Consider the following 20,382-nt stretch of genomic DNA (forward strand, 5'->3'; position numbering starts at 1 on the left):
TTTCTGAATATTTGTGTATTTTCAGAAAATGACTGTGGGAAAAAATGCCAGTTCATATTACTGAAATGCCAAAATGTGCCTTCTAAATTACAGGAAAATCAATATTTTGGAGTACATCAAGAAATCTTTCATTTAGTATACCATCAGAACCCATAGACAAAGTTTCATTTTCATATTCTGAATACCTTCTTTATATTGGAATACGGGGGTACTGTATTCCTCTGTGAAATGGGGACTTGTGTAAGGACAGAGAACTGCTTCAGAGTAGTTTTCTTTGTGCAGTAACAAAAAAAGTCACACCTGCACACTCCAGTGTTATACACCTGTATCTGAACTAGTTCTTGTGTTCCAGTATTCAAGATTTCTGATCCATTGCTGACTAAGTGCAACTTGTTTTCAGAGATGTAGATATCAGGCATGTAACTATGAGGAAACCTTTCCATATATTTGTTCTGTTCTGGGTTCCTATGCCCGTGAATGTGCTTCAAAGGGAATAATTCTTGGGGATTGGCGCAGTACTGTCGACAATTGCAGTAAGTAGCCTCCATATTATTTTAAACTATGAGAATTCCCTACTTCACTAATATGGTTTAAATATCGAGTGCTAAATACAGCTGATCCAGTCTAGGTAGTCTAAGTAGTAGTGGATCTTGCAATTCTTCCCATATAATCAAGGTTTATATTTGTTGTTCTCATATTATCATGCTCACATGAGCAGTTTGAGAAAATTACTGTCAGGCTTCAATAGTCCTCTGAAATGCTCCAACTTCACTTCCAGCTCCTGCATGCTCAGTAGTTCACTAGGGAAAGAACAGTAAGAGTCTGGCTAGATTCACATCATGAATGAGCTTGTACACATAGGGTGCTAAGACATTAGGTGGTTGGTTTCACCGGTTGTGCAAACCCAGAGAACTGGGAATTATTTAGTAAGATGCAATTAAACAACAATCTGAGCATGGTGTAAAAGAGAGATATTTGTGTCACTGAATTTCCAACTGATGTCTTATGTAAGAGAGAAATGGGGTCATTGAAAGTTTCTGAGCATCCAAAGCTAATTATACTGTTTATATCTGCAGCCATTTCTTGTACTGGAAATCAGACATTCAGCTACAATACAGAAGCTTGTGACCGGACATGCCTGTCCCTCTCCAGCAGAGAACTTGAATGTCACCCCACTGATATTCCCATTGATGGCTGCAATTGCCCAAAAGGAACCTACCTGAACCACAAAAATGAGTGTGTCCGGAAATCTCAATGTCCTTGCTACCTGAAAGGCAGAAAGGTCATTCAGGCGGATCAATCAACCGTAATTGGTGGAGCTACCTGGTAAGCCTCTGGTGACATCTTTCTGTTAACATTTTTCCACATCAGTTGAAACATGGTTGTTGAATGCTAAACTACTGTAGAAGGAAGGAAGGAAATTATATAGCTTCTCATAAATGATTCAGGCTTAGACTTTGAGTAAGAATTCTTGAATCTAAATACTTTGTAAGAGTATTTTGATATGCCTTTTCTTTTCTAGCTACTGCATTAATGGAAATCTGACTTGTATCGGCAGACCAATGAGCTTCTCAGGTATGCATCTCATTAAACTTTCTTTTCCAGAGTATCCCTTCCCCTATATTATAAAAATATGACATTGTCTTATTTCCCTTTGCAGAAATGTGCAGGCCTCCTAAAAGGTACATTTCATGTTCAGCCCACTCAGGAAGCAAATATGGGGCTGCTTGTGCACCAACGTGTCAAATGCTGGCCACTGGAACCAACTGTGTGAGTCAATACATTTCTAATGCTTAAGGGCTATCAAAAGCATGCGAGAGATTGCAGTAGTTCTGTGATGAAATGTCCTCATGAAACGTTACATCTTTACAGGCCACACCAAAGCTCAACCCATGAAATGAAATGTATATTCTTGGAATGTTGATAACGAACTTCTGAACCTCACACTATGTTCCACTGTGCAAAACAAAATGATCATAAGTACAGAATAATAGCAGCAACATTTCCCAAGAACCTAAATAATCACAGGAGACAGCAGGAATGTCACTTCAGCTACCACCGCTTTGGGACTGAAGTCGAGCCTCCAGTCTAGTTGGTTCCTTATGGGTGATGTGATACTCATGTTTCCCTAAATGAAAGAGACAAAAACCCTCCTGCAGTTGATTAATATCAATGGGTCTAGGGCAGATAGGAGCTATTTCACCTCAGGAGACTATAACTCTTGCCCTCACAAGCAAAAGAAATGAGCAATGTTCTGCCCCCTTCCCATCCTGCAGCAGAACAGAAAGCAGATCTACAGCATGAGAGCCACTACAGCCTGTCTGTATAGCTCATGTGAATTTGGGGGCTGCAATTCTAGACCCCTTTTGCTGGGAGCAAGGCCTACTAAATTCAGTGTGTCACACAAATAAGCAGAATTGCACTGTATACCTCATTCCCCCAGTCTCAGTATGTACCCTTCTTTTAGTCTTGTGCCTGAGATCTATTAATCTTCACAATTCCAAAGCAACCATCTGGTATAATGGTTAAAATGTTGGATTGGCACTGGAGAGATCCAGGTTCAAGTCCACCCTCAGCCACAGAAGCTCACTGGGTGACTTTGGGCCAGTCACTCCCTCTCCAGCCCACCTACCTCACGGGGTTGTGGAGGGAGGAAATGGGAAGAGGAAGCAGTATATATGTTGGCTTGAGCTCTTGCAAAAGGCAGAATAGAAATCTAAGGAATAAGATAAATAAGGAATAAGTAGCAAACTGATCAAAGCATATGGACATAGATGCTCTTTATATGGTATCGCAATGATGTGGAATGTAAGATTCATAAAAGAATATAGCCCAATGGCCCAACTGTATGAAAGAGCCATTGTCAAGGAATTGTTATGCATACACTTCTGGACCTGTTCTTTTCTATGGGAAAGATGAGGAGAAGTGGGATCATATGTTCATCTACTGTATAGTATCATGTACATTCTCCCTGACCCATGAATGGTTTTCATAAATCACCATCTCTTATGCAGCTGGGGTAATGTATAAAGAATATCACTTATTTTCACTGATAATTAATTGCCCCAGTGACACTGTAGTATCAAGCAATATTTGTATTTGACAAACTTTATGAGGACTGTTGACTTGATCCACAGCTTTAAAATTGGGAAAGACTGAAAAAGATGAACAAGTCCTTCTAAAAATCTTAATTAAAGCAACATTTGGAAAACTGTTTACTTTTTAATTTCATAAAATCTAGCATCAATCTTGTTATTGGATTTCTGAGAGTTCACCAACCCACCACATGTTTATAATAATGCTATTTATAGTTATCATATAATAGCTTAAAGCAATCATGAAGAAGCTGACTGTACTCAGTGTGTCTAAAAAAACACTCAATAGTTCAGTAAAGCTAGGTGTATCCCTGCTATGGGTACCCTCAGTTTTCCATATGCTGTTCTATATGTCTGATCTTTTCCAGATCCCTACCAAGTGTGAATCAGGATGTGTTTGTGCATCTGGACTATATGAGAAGCTAGATGGTACATGCGTGCCTCCTGAGGAGTGTCCTTGTGAATATGGTGGCATTTCATACGCAAAAGGAGAAAATATTAACACTGAATGCAGTACATGGTAAGACGTTCTTGTTCCGTTCATTTGCATCCTTGGCCAAATTCTGCAAGAGTTCAGTTAACGGTTCATATGCCTAGAAAATGTCACATCTCAGCTTCTATACAGTTCATTACGCTCCAGCTAGTGAAGCATCGCTAATTGAATATGTAACCTTAGAAAATAAAATTAATATCGTACGAAGGCCTCAAGGAAATTGTTTTTACAAAGCAACATGCAAACTTTTTATCCATCTGAAATCTTTCTAACAAGTACTTTATGTCTCATCAGTACCTGCACAAGAGGAAAATGGAAGTGTGTTCAGAATTCCAGGTGCTCTTCAACATGTAGTCTTTATGGGGAAGGTCACATCACTTCTTTTGACGGACAGCACTTTGCATTTGATGGCAACTGTGAATACATATTAGCCATGGTATTTTCACTTTTATTATACCTTGCATACCTGTGGATAATGTCCTTGAAAAGATGGTAATTGAACATGCTCAAATTAATAGAACATTTTAAATGGAGGCCTGTGGTCTGGAGTGAGTATTGAGGGAAAAAAACATTCTGAAATACTTAGGCCCATCCTTTTAAAGTAGGGTTAGAGGGAGCCTTTATATCAGGATGCCACAGCCTGTGGCTCCAGAGCTAATGTGACTCCGTGGATACAGTGCCTCCAAAAATGGCCACAGAATTGTAACTGTTCACATGACGGACAGGAAAAATTATTAAGTACATGGTGAGGAGCCTAGTTATATTTAATTAATTCAAAATAAAATAGAATTTAATGAAATCACATTTTGTTGTTGTCCTTAATCCAACCTATGTCCTGACCTTAACCAATTTTTTAGTGTAGACCTTCGCACTGAAAAAATGTAATGTACCCCAACTTTATATTATTAGCTATCTGATTCCCACTTCTGGATTTGCCAACAAGAGTTTTTCCTGCCAATAAAAAAACAGTATCAAGGTAGATGCATTTTCACAGAAAAGCTAACCTATAGAAGCAACCCTTTCATCACCTAACATTTTTGTATAGCTTTCACTGTACAAGACACATTGCATTTTTATTGTAAAGTGTCATTCCTACATTAAAAAATGATGTAGACAGGAGTTGTAATGAAATTCAAAGAGCACTCTGCCAGTATCTCCTTTCCACTTTAATTCCCCTTCCAGTAGTCCACACATCAGATCCTGATATTTTTATATATAGGGAGTGCTTTATATATAGGGAGAAAAAGAAAAGAGATTAAAATTATGTTGAGCATTAAGGAGGTGACCTTATACATCATTAAAGGAAAACTGGAAATACCTTCAGAAAAAAGGGAGAATGAATGAGATCTACCCACAGTGATAATTGATATCTGTGTATTTAGACACGATTGCTATCATTTAATTAGATAAAAATGGATCTTAGAGTAGCAGAAAACATTTTGCCCAAGCAGGCTTGAAAATAAGGCAACTTCAGTCTTCCAGTAGTTTCTCATATTTCCTTATCTTTAAGTTGGATCTGAATGAATCAACCCTTCAGAGAATGCCTTCAAAAACAGGAGCGTCCTCTGACAGCCCTATAGACAGAGACATATGCTAGGAGATGTGGTTACCTAACCTGAACCTTATATAAAAAAAACCCCAGTGCAAAGCTTGATTAATATCATGGGTAGACCAAATATCCTTCAGTCTGTTTGTGTCTAGGATTCCAAAAGCCTAAGAGGGTCTATTAATTCATTGCATATGTTTTGCTACCGTGAATAATCTAATTATTATCTGGCTGTGCATTCCTTCCTAGGATGGTTGTGACATGGCTAAATCCCCCCATACATTTAAAATAGTGACTGAAAATGTTGTCTGTGGAAATACTGGGGTCACATGTTCCAGAGCAATCAAGATCTATCTTGGGGTAAGAACATTCTATAGTTGCTATTATGCGCAAGAAAGAGATTTGTGTGGTGGGTGAACGAGCTGAGACTTAAGAGAGATAAGAGAGAAGAACTATTTGTTAGGAGGGAAGCTGATAGAGGATTAATCAGCAGTGTATTTTAAATGAGGTTGCCCTCAACTTGAAAGAATCGATCTACAAGTGCCAGTGACTTGAACCCCACTCATCCCTGAATGACCAGTTGTGATGAGAAGTACTTCTTCAAATCTTGGGTTGGTTGCCAGGTGCCCTCTTTTTCTAGACCAATCAGATCTGTCCACTGTGATATATTTGACACGTAGAAAGAGCTGCCTTATAGCAAGTCAGATTATTTGTCCATCTACCAATACAGTCTACTCTATGGCAGCAACCTTTTCTTTCCACCTCCTCTTTAATTCTTTTTTACTGAAGGTCCCTGAGATTGAATCTGATTATTCTGCACTCTGTGATCGAGAGGTGATCCTCTCCTCACGTCCAGGCATATTCAACTTGGTTTATTGCAGAGTATTCTCTCTTGGGCTGGGGATGTTGAGAAGCGTTTAAATGTTTTATACAGTACAAAAGGAGTTTTACATTTTAACCTAGAGAAATCATATCGTTCCACTTTGTGCTTTGTGTCTAATACGGTTCTGAGAGCTGTTCAAAGTGCTGCTTTAAGTGTTCTTGACCATCCATAGAAGCTTATGATTCTTCTGCCCACCCACTGAAGGATTTGGTTCTGCTTTATTCCACCCCTCCGACTTGAAATTTCACCAATAAGACACAGGTTTTGCAACTTTCTCCTTCAGAAAGCCTGACTATGCTTCTCAGTTATAGTGATTCAGATATTGAAAGCCTGCAAATCTGGTTTAGGTTTGCTCCCAATTTCCTGCCATTGCTAGCAGTTACACTGCTTTATTATTTTATTGTGCTCTGTATCTTATACTTAGACCTGACACTGTTGTCGTTGTTGTTTTTCATTTCCATGTCATTTCTTGGCAGAACCTGACAATCATCTTGGCAGATAGAACATTTACTGTTTATGGTAGCAATCCTCGGACACATTTCTTCATAGAAGAGAATACGCTCCACTTGATTATTCAGATCACAATCCCTGGCAAATATAATATGACTCTGATCTGGAACAGGAACATGAATTTATTCATCAAGCTTTTCAGAGAAACAAAGGTAATGGGAAATAGATTCGTCATAAATTTTTCAGGCTTATTTTCCGGGGGAGAGTAACAGATATTCCCCAGCTTCATGCATTAAAACCAAACCTTGTCATTTGGACATCCGAGGTATACATTCTCACCTGCTTGACAGTAAAAAGCAACAATAAAACATTAAATAACAATTGGGTGTCCTTTCATTATGCAGCTAATCAGTTCCTGAAGTTTTGTACTCTTCTTTAACTCTCTCAGAAAATGAATTTCTGGTGGCATATGTATACAATTGAATAAGTAATCAGAGTATCATGATATGATCTTCTAGATATCATAAGCTGAAAGCAGAAATCAGGCAGATGCAATTGCTGGTTTTGCACACCATGTTAAAGCTTTTTTTTTTTTTTTTTGCTTTGGCCTAGCATAATGTGTGAATCTATCTGGTGGTTTTCAAATCATAGTTTTTGGCTTAGTATTATGATCAATGCTACTGTGGCTTGGTTTGTACTTAACAAATCCACAGCATAGTGCAATGTGATAGAATCTTGAGTTCTACCGTTTATTTTCTAGGATATACTTTTAAAGGCACACCAAATACATAGGCATGTTTTCTCTGCTCAGATCTACCCTCAATTGCTTTTCTTTGTGAGAGGAGAAAGATGCAGGTTTCTATATCTTTTCTCTGTGAAGGGAAGCAACTGGGAAGATAATTTTAAACAAATAAATGGGTGACTAAAAGGGAGGTTAGCCAGTTTCTCTTGTCTTCACTGCCGCTACCACTGGCTATTATCTACACAACATGAAATTACCAGTGTCTCTTTTGCATGTAAGAAAAGACATGCTTCTCATGAGTCAGTGCAGTTTTCACAGCTGATTTTATTCTATTTTACTCTAGGACCATCTTTGTGGTTTATGCGGTAATTACAATGGAAACATAAAAGATGATTTTGAAACACGGAGTAGATACACAGCATCCAACGAATTTGAGTTTGTCAATTCCTGGAAAGAGAATCCTCTCTGTGGAGATGTGTTCTTTGTAGCTGATCCATGTAGCAAGAACCCCTATCGCAAAGCGTGGGCTGAGAAACAATGTTCTGTTATCAACAGTCAAGTATTTGCCCCCTGTCACAGTAAGGTAAATGCCTACATAGACACCTCTTTAATATATCCTATGCTACTGTACAGTATTAACATAATTAGCATCCATTTTTCTTACAAAGGCTTTCAGAATCCTGCTTCTGCTTTCTTTACTTTGAATTCCAACAAATACTTCCAACACTCATTTAAAATTAGCAAGCTTTTAAAATTTGGTTAATAAATTTTATTCCATTGGTATATGATTCCTTAAGATACTGCTCAGCGCTCAGCACTAAGACCATAATATTTTCAGAATTAAAATGTTTATATATACACCTGTAAAGGGAAATGTATGGTTTTTTCCTGAATACTTTCTCACTTCAATGGTTAACTTTTATGTATAAAAATATTATAAGATTAGATTCCTAAATAAGAAAGTAATTGATTATTAATGGCAGCAGAGGCAAAAATAGGCAATCTGATCGTTATTTTATGATAGAAACACGTAACAAAGAAAATTGTCTTTAAAAAATCATACAGATTTTATTTATTTATTTATTTATACATTACATTTATATTTATATAGCCGCCCATCTCACACAAAGCAACTCTGGGCAGCATACAACAATGAAAATAACAAATGAATAAAAACAAGTATTAAAAGTTTTTAAAAATTATTATTAGAACAAAAACCTTATCACACATTTTAAAAAATAGATTTTAAAATATACAAACCCCACAGAGAGAGCAGAATATCAATTACAGTGGAGCCATCTAAGAATGTCTCCAGTTCCCAAAGAACCCCAGGCCTGATGACACAGCCAGGTCTTGAGCAACCTCCTAAAGGACAGCAGGGAAGGGGCAAGCCTCACTTCAGTGGGGAGAATGTTCCACAAGGAGGGAGCCACAGCAGAGAAGGCCCACCTCCTGGGACCCACCAAATGCAAGTCCCTGGCCATTGGAACATATAGCATACCTCCCCTGCCAGATCTAATGAGATGGACTGATGTGATCAGGGAGAGGCAGTCCCTCAGATAACCCAGCCCCATGCCATGAAGGGCTTTAAAGGTCAAAACTAGCACCTTGAATTGGGCCCAGAAGCAAACCAGCAGCCAGTGCAACTCGCGAAGCAGAGGTATAACGTGTGGTCTTCTAGGAATGTGCTGCCACATTCTGCACCAGATGAAGCTTCCAGATATTCTTCAAGGGCAGCCCCATGTAGAGTGCATTACAGTAGTCCAATCTGGAGGTGACTAGAGCATGGGTGACTGTGACCAGAGCCTCCCGATCCGGAAAAGGGCATAATTGGCACAACATGGAGTTGTGCAAAGGCCACAAGTGCCACCTGCTCTTTGAGCAGGAGTTGCGAGTCTAGGAGGACCCCCAAATTGTGCACTAGGTCTGCCTGGGGCAGGGCCACCCCATCCAGCACCAAAGATGGTATAGTCCCAGAACTGGCAGGTCCCCAAACCCAAAGCCATTCAGTCTTGCCAGGGTTCAACTGAAGTCTGTTGTTTCAATCTAGATCCTCACAGCCTCCAGACACCAGGATAAGGCATCCATAGCATCACTTACTTCTCCAGGGCAGAGATGTATAGTGGCAATGGATGAGCTCACCCAGCGGCCTCATGTAGATATTAAATAGAAAGGGGGAGAGTACCAAATCCTGTGGCACCTCACATAACAGGTCCCAAGGATGGGATCGCTCCTCCCCAATCACCACTGACTGGAATCAGCCCCACAGGAAGGAGGTGAACTGGCACAACACAATGCCACCCACCCTCAATCTCCTGAGCTAGTCTAGAAGGATACCATGGTCGATGGCATCGAAAGTCAAGTAGGGCAAGGATGAATGCACAGCCTCCATCCTGCCCATACCAGAGATCATCCAGAAGTGCAACCAATGCTGTTTCTGTCCCATACCCTGGTCTGAATCCAGATGGAAAAGGATCCAGATAATCTGCTTCATCCAAGGCCCTCTGAAGCTATTGCAAAACCACCTTACCCAAAAAAGAGAGGTTAGATACTGGACAAAATTTGTCCAGTATGGTGGGATCTAGTGATGGCTTCTTGAGGAGGGAGCACACCAGAGCCTCTTTAAGAGGCAATGGAACAATCCCTTCCCTCAAAGAAGAATTAACCACCACTACAGCCCACTCACACAACAGCCCCTGGGCTGCTTTCACAAGCCAAGAAGGACATGGATCTAAGGGAGCAGGTGGCTGAGCTCACAGCTCAAAAGACCCTGCCCACTTCCTCAGGTTCAAATCATTCCCAGATAACTGGGCAAGACTCCTCCCCAGACATCTCCTCTGGACCTACAGCAAAGCCAGCATCCAGTTGTGAACTAATCCAAGCAATTTTATCCAACAGATACTGAGCAAATTCTTGTGCATGCCCCTGCAAAAGGTGCTGCAGGCCTCCTTTACCCAAGAGGGCTTGTGTCACCCAAAACAGGGCTGCAGGGCAGCAATCTGCGGATGCAATAAAGGCGGAGAAGTATTGTCACTTCACCGCCCTTACCATCACAACGTAGGCCTTAATAGCTGCTTGAATCTGTATCTGGTTGAGCTCATCCTTGGTTGAGCACCAGCAATGCTCTAGACATCTCTTCTCTTGCTTCATCTCCCTCACCTCCTCCATAAACTGCGGGAAGTGACGGAAACACATGCATTCATATTAAAATTAAGTTTTTCACATATTATATAATATTAGTCAACATTTGATAATAATGGCTCTGCACTGGAGCTATTGCAAGTGTTTCCACGTTTGTTTGCTGCATTCACACTTCACATTGTTATATTATATTCCATTTCTCTGGGGTACACCTAAAGAATATAATGGATCAAATCATCCTTGGTATGAATATAGGCCATAAAATAAGCTATGTTGTGTTTCTGAAAAGCACAGTTAAGCAGAGTGGCAGATTCAGAAAGACAGCAGTAATCTGAATAAAATCAGAGGAGAGTGATGAAGGTGGACCCATGACATTCTATGGGATAGTGCCAAAGAAGTGGATATGTTTAACTTAGAGAAGATTAAGGTAACCCAGATAGTTAGCCTGTCTGTCTCTCTCTTTCTGAATCTATTAATTTAGGCAATTTTGACTATTTTCAAATCTATTTAAACATCAGAACATTACAGGTAATCCTCACTTACCAACTCCAATTGGAATTGCAACTCCGTCATACAGTCGTTAAGTGAAATGTCACATTACTGAGCTGGACTTACAACGTCAGTTCTGCTGTGGTCGTTATTTTCCCAGAAAAGTCTTACTCAGCTCAAATTGAAACAAGCACCTGGATATTCATCCATCCCTAATCCTTTCACCATGATAATATCAGCATGCTAACTATCAGAGATCCTAAACAATGAATATATTGTGGGTGCTATTGCAACCTTTGTGGCACAAAAGAAAGAGGGAGAGTTGAAAGAGAGGCTAAGAAACTTTACTGCTGTAGCCATCATTAAGTGGGAATAGAAAGGAGTTGGAGTACTCAAGGAAACATTGAGACTATCCAATCCCCCATAGTGCAACTCAAAGTTCAGTAAGGGTTGAACTTTTGAAATAAGACTTTTTTTTAATGAGCTATTTTTATATTGCGAGAAAAGATCTCAGTTTGCTGAGTCCAGTTCAAATCGAGTCAAAGAAAATCATAGCAAACTCAGTTGCAAAAAAAGTCTGCTTTATTTAACTGGTGGTTATCACTTACTGGCTCCTGCTGAACACATAAGAAGTATCTTTTCTAAAACAACCCTTTTCAGACTGACTTTTTGTTTTCCACTACAGGTATACTGGATGCCTTACTATGAATCTTGTGTCCGAGACTCATGTGGATGTGACAGTGGAGGAGATTGTGAATGTATGTGTGATGCCATTGCAGTCTATGCAAAAGCTTGCTTAGATGTTGGTGTCTGCATTGATTGGAGAACCCCTGACTTCTGCCGTAAGTTTCTTCAAACATGTTGAAATTCTTTCTCAGTTTACTGGAGGGAAACTTCAAGGCCTTTGCCCTCTCTTCCAGTGGTTCTATATCTGACTTGAAATGGGCAGTTATTAAAATAGAGGAATGTTTGGTGTAACTAGAACACATGGCTATCTTCCTCAGAGGCTCTTTGGGGCTTTCTAATGAGAAGATAAGTCATGATAGACAACTTCTAGCACAGACTACTTGTCTTTTGTATCAGTCTTTACAAAGTGCAGCTGCAAGAAACTATCGAATATCTTCTGTGTGCAGTTTCAGGCAAAGGAAACTAACCAACATGCTAACATTCTTCAGGTCCACGGAGCATTTTGACAATGCTAAAAGCCTGTATGTTAAAACTGTACGTTAAAGGCTCAGATTTTGGAGCCATCTGCAAAAATTTCCTTGACTGATTTGGAATGAGTTTGAAATCCACTGCTGGTTCATTTTTTTAAACATAATTCTATACAGATCTCTTTGTATCAGAAGTCAAAGCACAACTGTCAACTTGATTTTCTCGACTTAAGGGAGAACAGAACATTGGCATCACTGTTATTGTTCATTGTCCATCTAGGTGATCTTGTGAATAGGTGATTTTGTGACCTTTTGAACAATAACTTTCTCTATGTACTTTTAGCTGTATACTGTGACTTCTTCAACACCCATAGGAAGATTGGCATGGATTATAGTTATGTTAATGAAGTAAATTGTACCTGGCATTATCGCCCCTGTAAATGTCAAAATATGTTACCAGTAACAGAAGTCAACATTGAAGGTAAAGTAATATTGTTTGCCTTTTCAGAGTAGAAACCGTCTTAGCCAATGATGGCTACAAAAGATTGCCCATGAAGTCTTTTTTTCACTACGTTTTCTTGCAATTTGTACATAGTCATACCACCAGATATAACTCCAGACACTTGTCCAAATATTTTGAGCAGCCTCCTTAAATTCATCTTATGGCATTGATTTCAAGACAGTGCTATAAAAAAATTGATGAGTTTAATTAGTTACTATCTTGTTAGGCTCAGCTTGTCCCAGTTTTGAACACTGAATTCATCTAACAACTGTAGTTGCAGTTTATGAGGCTTAAATCAAAAGAGAGACCTGAAATTGTTAATATTAACAGTTACAAGGTCTAATTAATTAACAGTTACAAGGACTAACTAATCAGTAGAGCATTGCAGAGAATCCTGGCTTCATCAAAGACATTTGTCTTCAAAATCTACTGAGGTGGATTCCAATTTTATACTAATGGTCTCTATCTTTTCCAGACTGTAAAAATGTAACCATTCAATTTCACTTTTGATATCCTGTCATCAATATTAAATGATTAATTAATAAAATCATTATATATCTGCAATAATTTAAGGAAAACATTAATTTTGCAACAGTTAAATTGTCTACTGTCTGATGCGAAAAACTAAAAAAAGCAAGCAGAAACTCAGAAAGATGTGTTTTTTTAAAAAAACAGTCAATATTTTTCAGAATGTTGTGTGGAAAATTATGGGCCCAGTTGATCAAATGTGGAAATGTTAGTTAATTGTACAAGGCTCATTTACAAATGTTAAGAATTTCTTAACTCTTATTTTGAGACCAGTGCATAGCTAAAAGAATGCATAGTGATCAAGATATATATTTACCCTTTCTTTTAGGCTGTTACAACTGTTCACGTGGCAAGTTCTATGATTTAAAGAAGGGAGCCTGCATACCCTGTGGTAAGAAAAGAGCTCCAATTTTCAATAACAACCTTGTGTTCAGAAATGTTCTTCAAGTCTATCCAACTTTACTAATTCCATTAGTACGAGCATATTTTAACTGATTACCTTATTTTGTAATTAGTTCCTAATACTGATTCTTTGTTGTTCTATCCACTTACTATGATATCTGATCAGTTAGGAAATATACTATGTATATTACGGTGGCTGGAAAATTATTTTTTTAATATAAAAAATTAGGTATTTCTTGAATGGGAAGAAAAGTTGTCCTGATGTTAATGCTGAACATTTCTGCAATTATATGTACCCTAGAATGTAGCTTCACCATGGAAATGGACACAGTACTATGGAAAGTATATTGCTGATAATTATTTTATTCAGCAATAACTTGCCATTGGAATACTGTTGACAAATTACTGTTGCTTCATGCTAAGCATGAAGCAACTGTAATTTATTGACAGTGTTTATGTCAACATTATGTTGAATGAATGTGCTATAACTTCATGTGGCAAAATCACAGTTATACAAGCCCAGATACTTGGTCATCGTGGTACAGGTAGTCCTCACTTAACAACAGTAATTGAAACCAGAAACTCCATTGTTAATCAGCTCATTCATTGAGTGTGATGTCACATGACTGCACCACTTTATGACAGCATTTCCAGCACTTTCAACTGTTGTCATTATGTGAGGACTGAGCAGATCATTAAGTGAGGACTTCATGTGATCGCAACTTCCAAGTTCATGCCAGCTTCCCCATTGACTTTGCTTGTGGGAAGCTGGCAGGAAAGGTTGCAAATTGTGATCACGTGACCAGTCGGCAATGTCGGCTGGTTACCGAGCATGCGAAACACAATCATGTGAACATGGGGATGCTGAACCGATTGTAAGTACAAGAACCAGTCATAAGTACTACTCGTTCAGCATGTCGTAATTTCAAACGGTCTCTGAATGAGTGGTTGTTAAGCGAGGACTACTTGCATTCACAAGATATATGCATTAACTGTGCATTATGTATTCACATGATTGCTTGCCAATGAAGTTATACTGTATGCTGATAGGACATCAAAATGAAACATATTAGTGCCCGCAGATCTCTGAATTCTTTTGACCATACAAAACGTTTTATAATGTTTTCTTTTCACAGAACTGCCACCTGTACCCCATTCAACAACTATAGCAGGTAAATACAAATTTTAAAATATCTCTTTAAAGATATGGCACACTGAATTTAACATACAGAGTTGGACTTGACTGCAGCCTTCCCCAATGGAATGGTTTCTTTTCTCCATTTAAGGTGTTGATCCAGCAGCAGATCAAAAGGGGAAGGAAATTGATTTTTTTCTAGTTTACCCTTCCTATGGCCTTGACAGAAATATGCAGGACCTGTTACCTAGGCAAACGTGACTGAAACATGTTTTTTTTAAAGTTCAGAACACTCAAAAGTGGCTCAGACAGACACCTCCCTGATACACAGAGGTATAAGAAGGGCTGGGTGTAGGTTACAGAACCATCAGATTTGGAAGATCCTGTTATTATAGCCAATCTCAATAAAGGCAGTTATAGCCTTCCTGTGGAATTGATTTCTAGGTCTGGTCAACCTGACAGGGCTGACAATAAAAGTTTTTCAAAAGACCCAAGTGGTTCAGCTAAAATTTACTCTCCCTCTTCCATGAAGGAGAGTGTCCCTACTCAAGGATTGGTCCTGCTATTGAAAGTAAGGCTTGGGGCCAAGCCCTAGTCTCTACAGTGAGAAAAACTATTGATTTCTATTTTCCACCATAATAAACAATAAAGGATATGAATAGGAATGCCAGACTCACGTTTCCTTGTTTTATGCAGCTATTTCTGGACCATGGATTCCACCCCCAATTTACAACCCCCTGAAACCCCCTGAAATTTCAGTGCTGAATTTCAGCTGAAAACTGTTAAACAACAATATGGTGGTTTGGTTGGGTTGGGTTGGGTTGGGTTGGGTTGGTGTCAGACCTAGCCCAAGGAACTCCAATAGACCATGTAAATTTTGTCCAGCTATGTTTATTAGCTACAACCTCTAGCAAGAATCTTCCCAAACTGAAACCCCAGCTCCCAAGTAATGCCAGCCACAACATTGTGAATTCCTCAGGGAGGTTCCAGTCTCATCCTCTTGTATCTCCCACGCTCCTCAGGAGATGTAAGAAAATGTTTTTCTCCCTGAGCCTGGCCTTCATAATTCCATTCCATCACAGTTGGGTTTAGTTTGCAAAGCAAGTGGTACAATAGGTGTTAAGTATCCAACAGTCTCAACTTTCTTTTTAAAACATGTACAATAAACACTGACTGCCCCAAATAAGGAGAGAGAGGGCCAAATCTTCTGCTCCCCCTCTGGCAGCATCATTCTATTACCATCATTCCTCTTCTACTCTCCTACAGAAAAGGTTGCCTGATCCAGAGCTACACCAGGTGCTTCACTAAGTAGTCTCGCAAGCTTCCCTTTGCTTCCTTTCCATTTCAGAATTTATGTAAGCCTAACTCTATTTTTTAATGTTCTGATTTTTTGCAGCCACAACAACCCCACCACACACCATAGGTACACTGGAAACTACAGCAAGTTCATCTCCTTCTACAGTGTCGAAAACCACTGTTTCCACAGAATCCACAATATCAAGCACTTTGAAGACCACTTCCACTACCACAAGGCCCCAAATCAGTACCATGATCTCTACACATTTTACTGGTATGTCATTCCCCAAAGCCATACAACAGTGGTGTCAACAGCATCTTTAAAGAAATAAGCTACAACCAGCGCATATCTCCGAACAGCCCCTCCCCCCCATTACTTGCGTCACTTTCAGGTCAATTCCAATCTTCCCTATCTCACCTTCTGCAACCTTTACTCATGTGATTACAATTACCTTTGTTCAAAGACACCCATGCCAAAGGCATATAGAGCACTCACCCCAAATGTACCTACCGTGATCAAAGCAATTCATGTCACCGCAGTTATAACAAAATTTGGCAGGTTTCCAATTTGAACTTAATTTATTGTTTACTAGACAATATTGAAATGCACAAAAAGGGCCTGAACCTTGAATTGCGATAAGAAGATGGGGAGTATAATGTTGATCAAAAAAGTCACACCAGTCATAACAGGAACCTAATTTATTTTTCAAACATCTTAGGGTCTTTCCATTATTTCACTAAATACAACTCTTCAAGATCATAACTTATTACATTATTTCTCAACCTTACCAACTTAAAGATTTTGGACAACAGCTCCAAGAATTCCTCAGCCAGCATGCGAGCTAGGGAATTCTGGGAGTTGAAGTCCACACATCCTAAATTTGTCAAAGTTCAGAAACACTGCACAGTACATCTAGTAGACATTTAATACTTTGACAGCAATATACATTTTGTAACTTCTCACAAGAAACTCTATAATTTCTTCTCCCAATTCTCTTTACAGAAACCTCAGAAAAAACTTTAACAACCATAGCACCTACATCAACAGGTAAGAAGACACTTAAAATAATACCAAAAAACTAAAAGACTACCATAATGCTCCAGGTGACCAACCACAAACATTAGAGAACTATCGCTTCCCACTATTTTTTTCTCCCTATAACAGCTTCCACAAGGAAAAGTAGCACACCAAAAACAACAATAACAACTTCATTGACAGTAACAACAAAAACTACTAAATTGACACAAACAACAAGAACCAGCACATATCAACCAACAATGACTACTCAAAAAAAAACACCAAAGACAGACCATCCAGCCACAAAGACTGTTCCAACACAGCCGTCATATATAAATCAGACAACAACCAATACTTCACCATCAAAATACATTAGTAAGTATATCAAATTCATGAAGCAAAATAATTCTTCAGAATCCTTAAAGGGTAACCAACAAAATCAATTTAATTTTCTGGTTCAACTGCAGCTTCCACACCTGTAACAACAGCAGAAACAACTAGAACCACGAAAACAACAGACAGGTCTCCCTGTCCAACCCGGAGAACCACGCCATCGACGAAAAGCACCACCACCACCACACCTAAAACCACAAAACCAATCTCTACCCTGAGCGTGCCCACCCCTCCTTCCACCAAATCCACGCCACGTAGCGCGCCCACCCCGACAAGCACAACCCCCACCCACACCTCCACCGCCCCCGCCACCTCAACCACCTCCAGCATCAGCACAACTCTACCCACGACTCCAAGCCCGCCTCCCACAGTGACCTCCACCTCCACCAGCAGCCCGGTCACCACTCCCACCACTACCACTCCCATTACTACCACTCCCACCACCTACTTGCCCAGCAGCACCGCTCCCGTCACCCCCTCTACCACCACCCTGACGACCAAGACCCCGGCCCCTTCGACGCCGAGCACGAGACCAATCAGGACCAGCAGTGGTAAGTTGGGCCGTTGGCTTCAGTGACTCCGCGCACCACCCATCTCCCGGGGGCCCTTCCCACAGCAGAGGCCTCAAGACCCCTTGCCTGCCCCTTCTGGCACCTTTTCGCGTCCACCCTGCGGGCAAGGGTCGCCCCGTCGTGCTTAGCCTGGCCGCTGGGCTCTAGCTTGAAGCACCGTAGGTTCCGGCCCCAGCGCCGCTATGGCCCTCGGCGGCTTTCCCCCAACCCCTTACTTCTTTCTCCCACACGGCCTTCCCTCTGCTCTTCCCTACCACAGCGACTCCAAAGACCAGCCCACCACTTCCGACGCCCACCGCTACAGGTAAGCCCCTCCAGGCAAATGCCAGAGGAGAGCTCTCCCTGGGGACCCTTGCCTCGGGGCAGCCCAGTCCCGCCGCCTCACCGCTACTGCCTGGTTTGCCTCTGCCTTGCAGCTTCCACCCTTCCAACCGTGGTCCCCAGCAGCAGCACCCCGAAAACAACGCCGACCACCTCCCCCACTTCGACCGCCAGCACCACGCCATCGACGCAGAGCGCCACCACCACCACGCCCAAAACCACAACACCAATCTCTACCCTGAGCGTGCCCACCCCTACTTCCACCGAGTCCACGCCAAGTAGCGCGCCCATCCCGACAAGCACCACCCCCGCCCACACCTCCACCACCCCCGCCACCTCAACCACCTCCAGCACCAGCACACCTCTACCCGCGACTCCAAGCCCGCCTCCCACAGCGACCTCTGCTTCCACCAGCAGCCCGGTCACCACTCCCACCACTACCACTCCCATCACTACCACTCCCACCACCTCCTTGCCCAGCAGCACCCCTCCCGTCACCCCCTCTACCACCACCATGACGACCAAGACCCCGGCCCCTTCGACGCCGAGCACGATACCAATCAGGACCAGCAGTGGTAAGTTGGGCCGTTGGCTTCAGCGACTCCGCGTACGACCCATCTCCCGGGGGCCCTTCCAACACCAGAGGCCTCAAGACCCCTTGCCTGCCCTCTTCCGGCACCTTTTCGCGCCCACCCGCTGCGGGCAAGGGTCGCCCCGTCGTGCTCAGCCTGGCCGCTGGGATCCGGCTTGAAGCACCGTGGGTTCCGGCCCCAGGGCCGCTCTGGCCCTCGGTGGCTTCCCCCAACCCCTTACTTCTTTCTCCCACACGGCCTTCTCTCTGCTCTTCCCTATCACAGCGACTCCAGAGACCAGCCCGTCAGTTCCGACGCCCACCGCTACAGGTAAGCCCCTCCAGGCGAAGGCCAGAGGAGAGCTCTCCCCGGGGACCCTTGCCTCGGGGCAGCCCAGTCCCGCCGCCTCACCGCTACTGCCTGGTTTGCCTCTGCCTTGCAGCTTCCACCCCTCCGACCGCGGTCCCCAGCAGCAGCACCCCGAAAACAACGCCGACCACCTCCCCCTCTTCGACCGCCAGCACCACGCCATCGACGCAGAGCGCCACCACCACCACGCCCAAAACCACAACACCAATCTCTACCCTGAGCGTGCCCACCCCTACTTCCACCGAGTCCACGCCAAGTAGCGCGCCCACCCCGACAAGCACCACCCCCGCCCACACCTCCACCACCCCCGCCACCTCAACCACCTCCAGCACCAGCACACCTCTACCCACGACTCCAAGCCCGCCTCCCACAGCGACCTCCGCCTCCACCAGCAGCCCGGTCACCACTCCCACCACTACCACTCCCATCACTACCACTCCCACCACCTCCTTGCCCAGCAGCACCCCTCCCGTCACCCCCTCTACCACCACCCTGACGACCAAGACCCCGGCCCCTTCGACACCGAGCACGAGACCAATCAGGACCAGCAGTGGTAAGTTGGGCCGTTGGCTTCAGCGACTCCGCGCACCACCCATCTCCCGGGGGCCCTTCCCACAGCAGAGGCCTCAAGACCCCTTCCCTGCCCCTTCCGGCACCTTTCCGCGGGCACCCTGCGGGCAATGGTCGCCCCGTCGTGCTCAGCCTGGCCGCTGGGCTCCGGCTAGAAGCACTGTGTGTTCCGGCCCCAGCGCCGCTCTGGCCCTCAGCGGCTTTCCCCCAACCCCTTACTTCTTTCTCCCACACGGCCTTCTCTCTGCTCTTCCCTACCACAGCGACTCCAGAGACCAGCCCGTCAGTTCCGACGCCCACCGCTACAGGTAAGCCCCTCCAGGCGAAGGCCAGAGGAGAGCTCTCCCCGGGGACCCTTGCCTCGGGGCAGCCCAGTCCCGCCGCCTCACCGCTACTGCCTGGTTTGCCTCTGCCTTGCAGCTTCCACCCCTCCGACCGCGGTCCCCAGCAGCAGCACCCCGAAAACAACGCCGACCACCTCCCCCTCTTCGACCGCCAGCACCACGCCATCGACGCAGAGCGCCACCACCACCACGCCCAAAACCACAACACCAATCTCTACCCTGAGCGTGCCCACCCCTACTTCCACCGAGTCCACGCCAAGTAGCGCGCCCACCCCGACAAGCACCACCCCCGCCCACACCTCCACCACCCCCGCCACCTCAACCACCTCCAGCACCAGCACACCTCTACCCACGACTCCAAGCCCGC

General features: G+C 43.0%; 1 protein-coding gene across 1 annotated transcript in view; it reads left to right on the forward strand.

Annotated features, from left to right (window-relative positions):
• MUC6 (mucin 6, oligomeric mucus/gel-forming) overlaps positions 1–20,382 on the forward strand; it is a 72,812-nt gene that overhangs the window by 32,576 nt on the left and 19,854 nt on the right. Inside the window, exons 15-36 of the mRNA XM_088145099.1 lie at positions 401–533; positions 1,077–1,326; positions 1,523–1,575; positions 1,661–1,770; positions 3,464–3,615; positions 3,883–4,024; positions 5,384–5,494; positions 6,494–6,679; positions 7,553–7,792; positions 11,525–11,681; positions 12,337–12,474; positions 13,352–13,414; positions 14,562–14,597; positions 15,957–16,130; positions 16,860–16,904; positions 17,022–17,249; positions 17,342–17,818; positions 18,099–18,143; positions 18,256–18,735; positions 19,018–19,062; positions 19,175–19,979; positions 20,092–20,274. Coding sequence (XP_088001225.1) covers positions 401–533; positions 1,077–1,326; positions 1,523–1,575; positions 1,661–1,770; positions 3,464–3,615; positions 3,883–4,024; positions 5,384–5,494; positions 6,494–6,679; positions 7,553–7,792; positions 11,525–11,681; positions 12,337–12,474; positions 13,352–13,414; positions 14,562–14,597; positions 15,957–16,130; positions 16,860–16,904; positions 17,022–17,249; positions 17,342–17,818; positions 18,099–18,143; positions 18,256–18,735; positions 19,018–19,062; positions 19,175–19,979; positions 20,092–20,274 — 4,253 coding nt within the window. The remainder of the gene's footprint in view (positions 1–400; positions 534–1,076; positions 1,327–1,522; positions 1,576–1,660; positions 1,771–3,463; positions 3,616–3,882; positions 4,025–5,383; positions 5,495–6,493; positions 6,680–7,552; positions 7,793–11,524; positions 11,682–12,336; positions 12,475–13,351; positions 13,415–14,561; positions 14,598–15,956; positions 16,131–16,859; positions 16,905–17,021; positions 17,250–17,341; positions 17,819–18,098; positions 18,144–18,255; positions 18,736–19,017; positions 19,063–19,174; positions 19,980–20,091; positions 20,275–20,382) is intronic.

The sequence above is a fragment of the Python bivittatus genome, unplaced genomic scaffold (genome assembly GCF_059951505.1).
Source record: "Python bivittatus isolate LINGU-HERP-01145 unplaced genomic scaffold, Pbiv_v1 ctg000480_np1212, whole genome shotgun sequence".
Lineage (NCBI taxonomy): Eukaryota > Metazoa > Chordata > Lepidosauria > Squamata > Pythonidae > Python > Python bivittatus.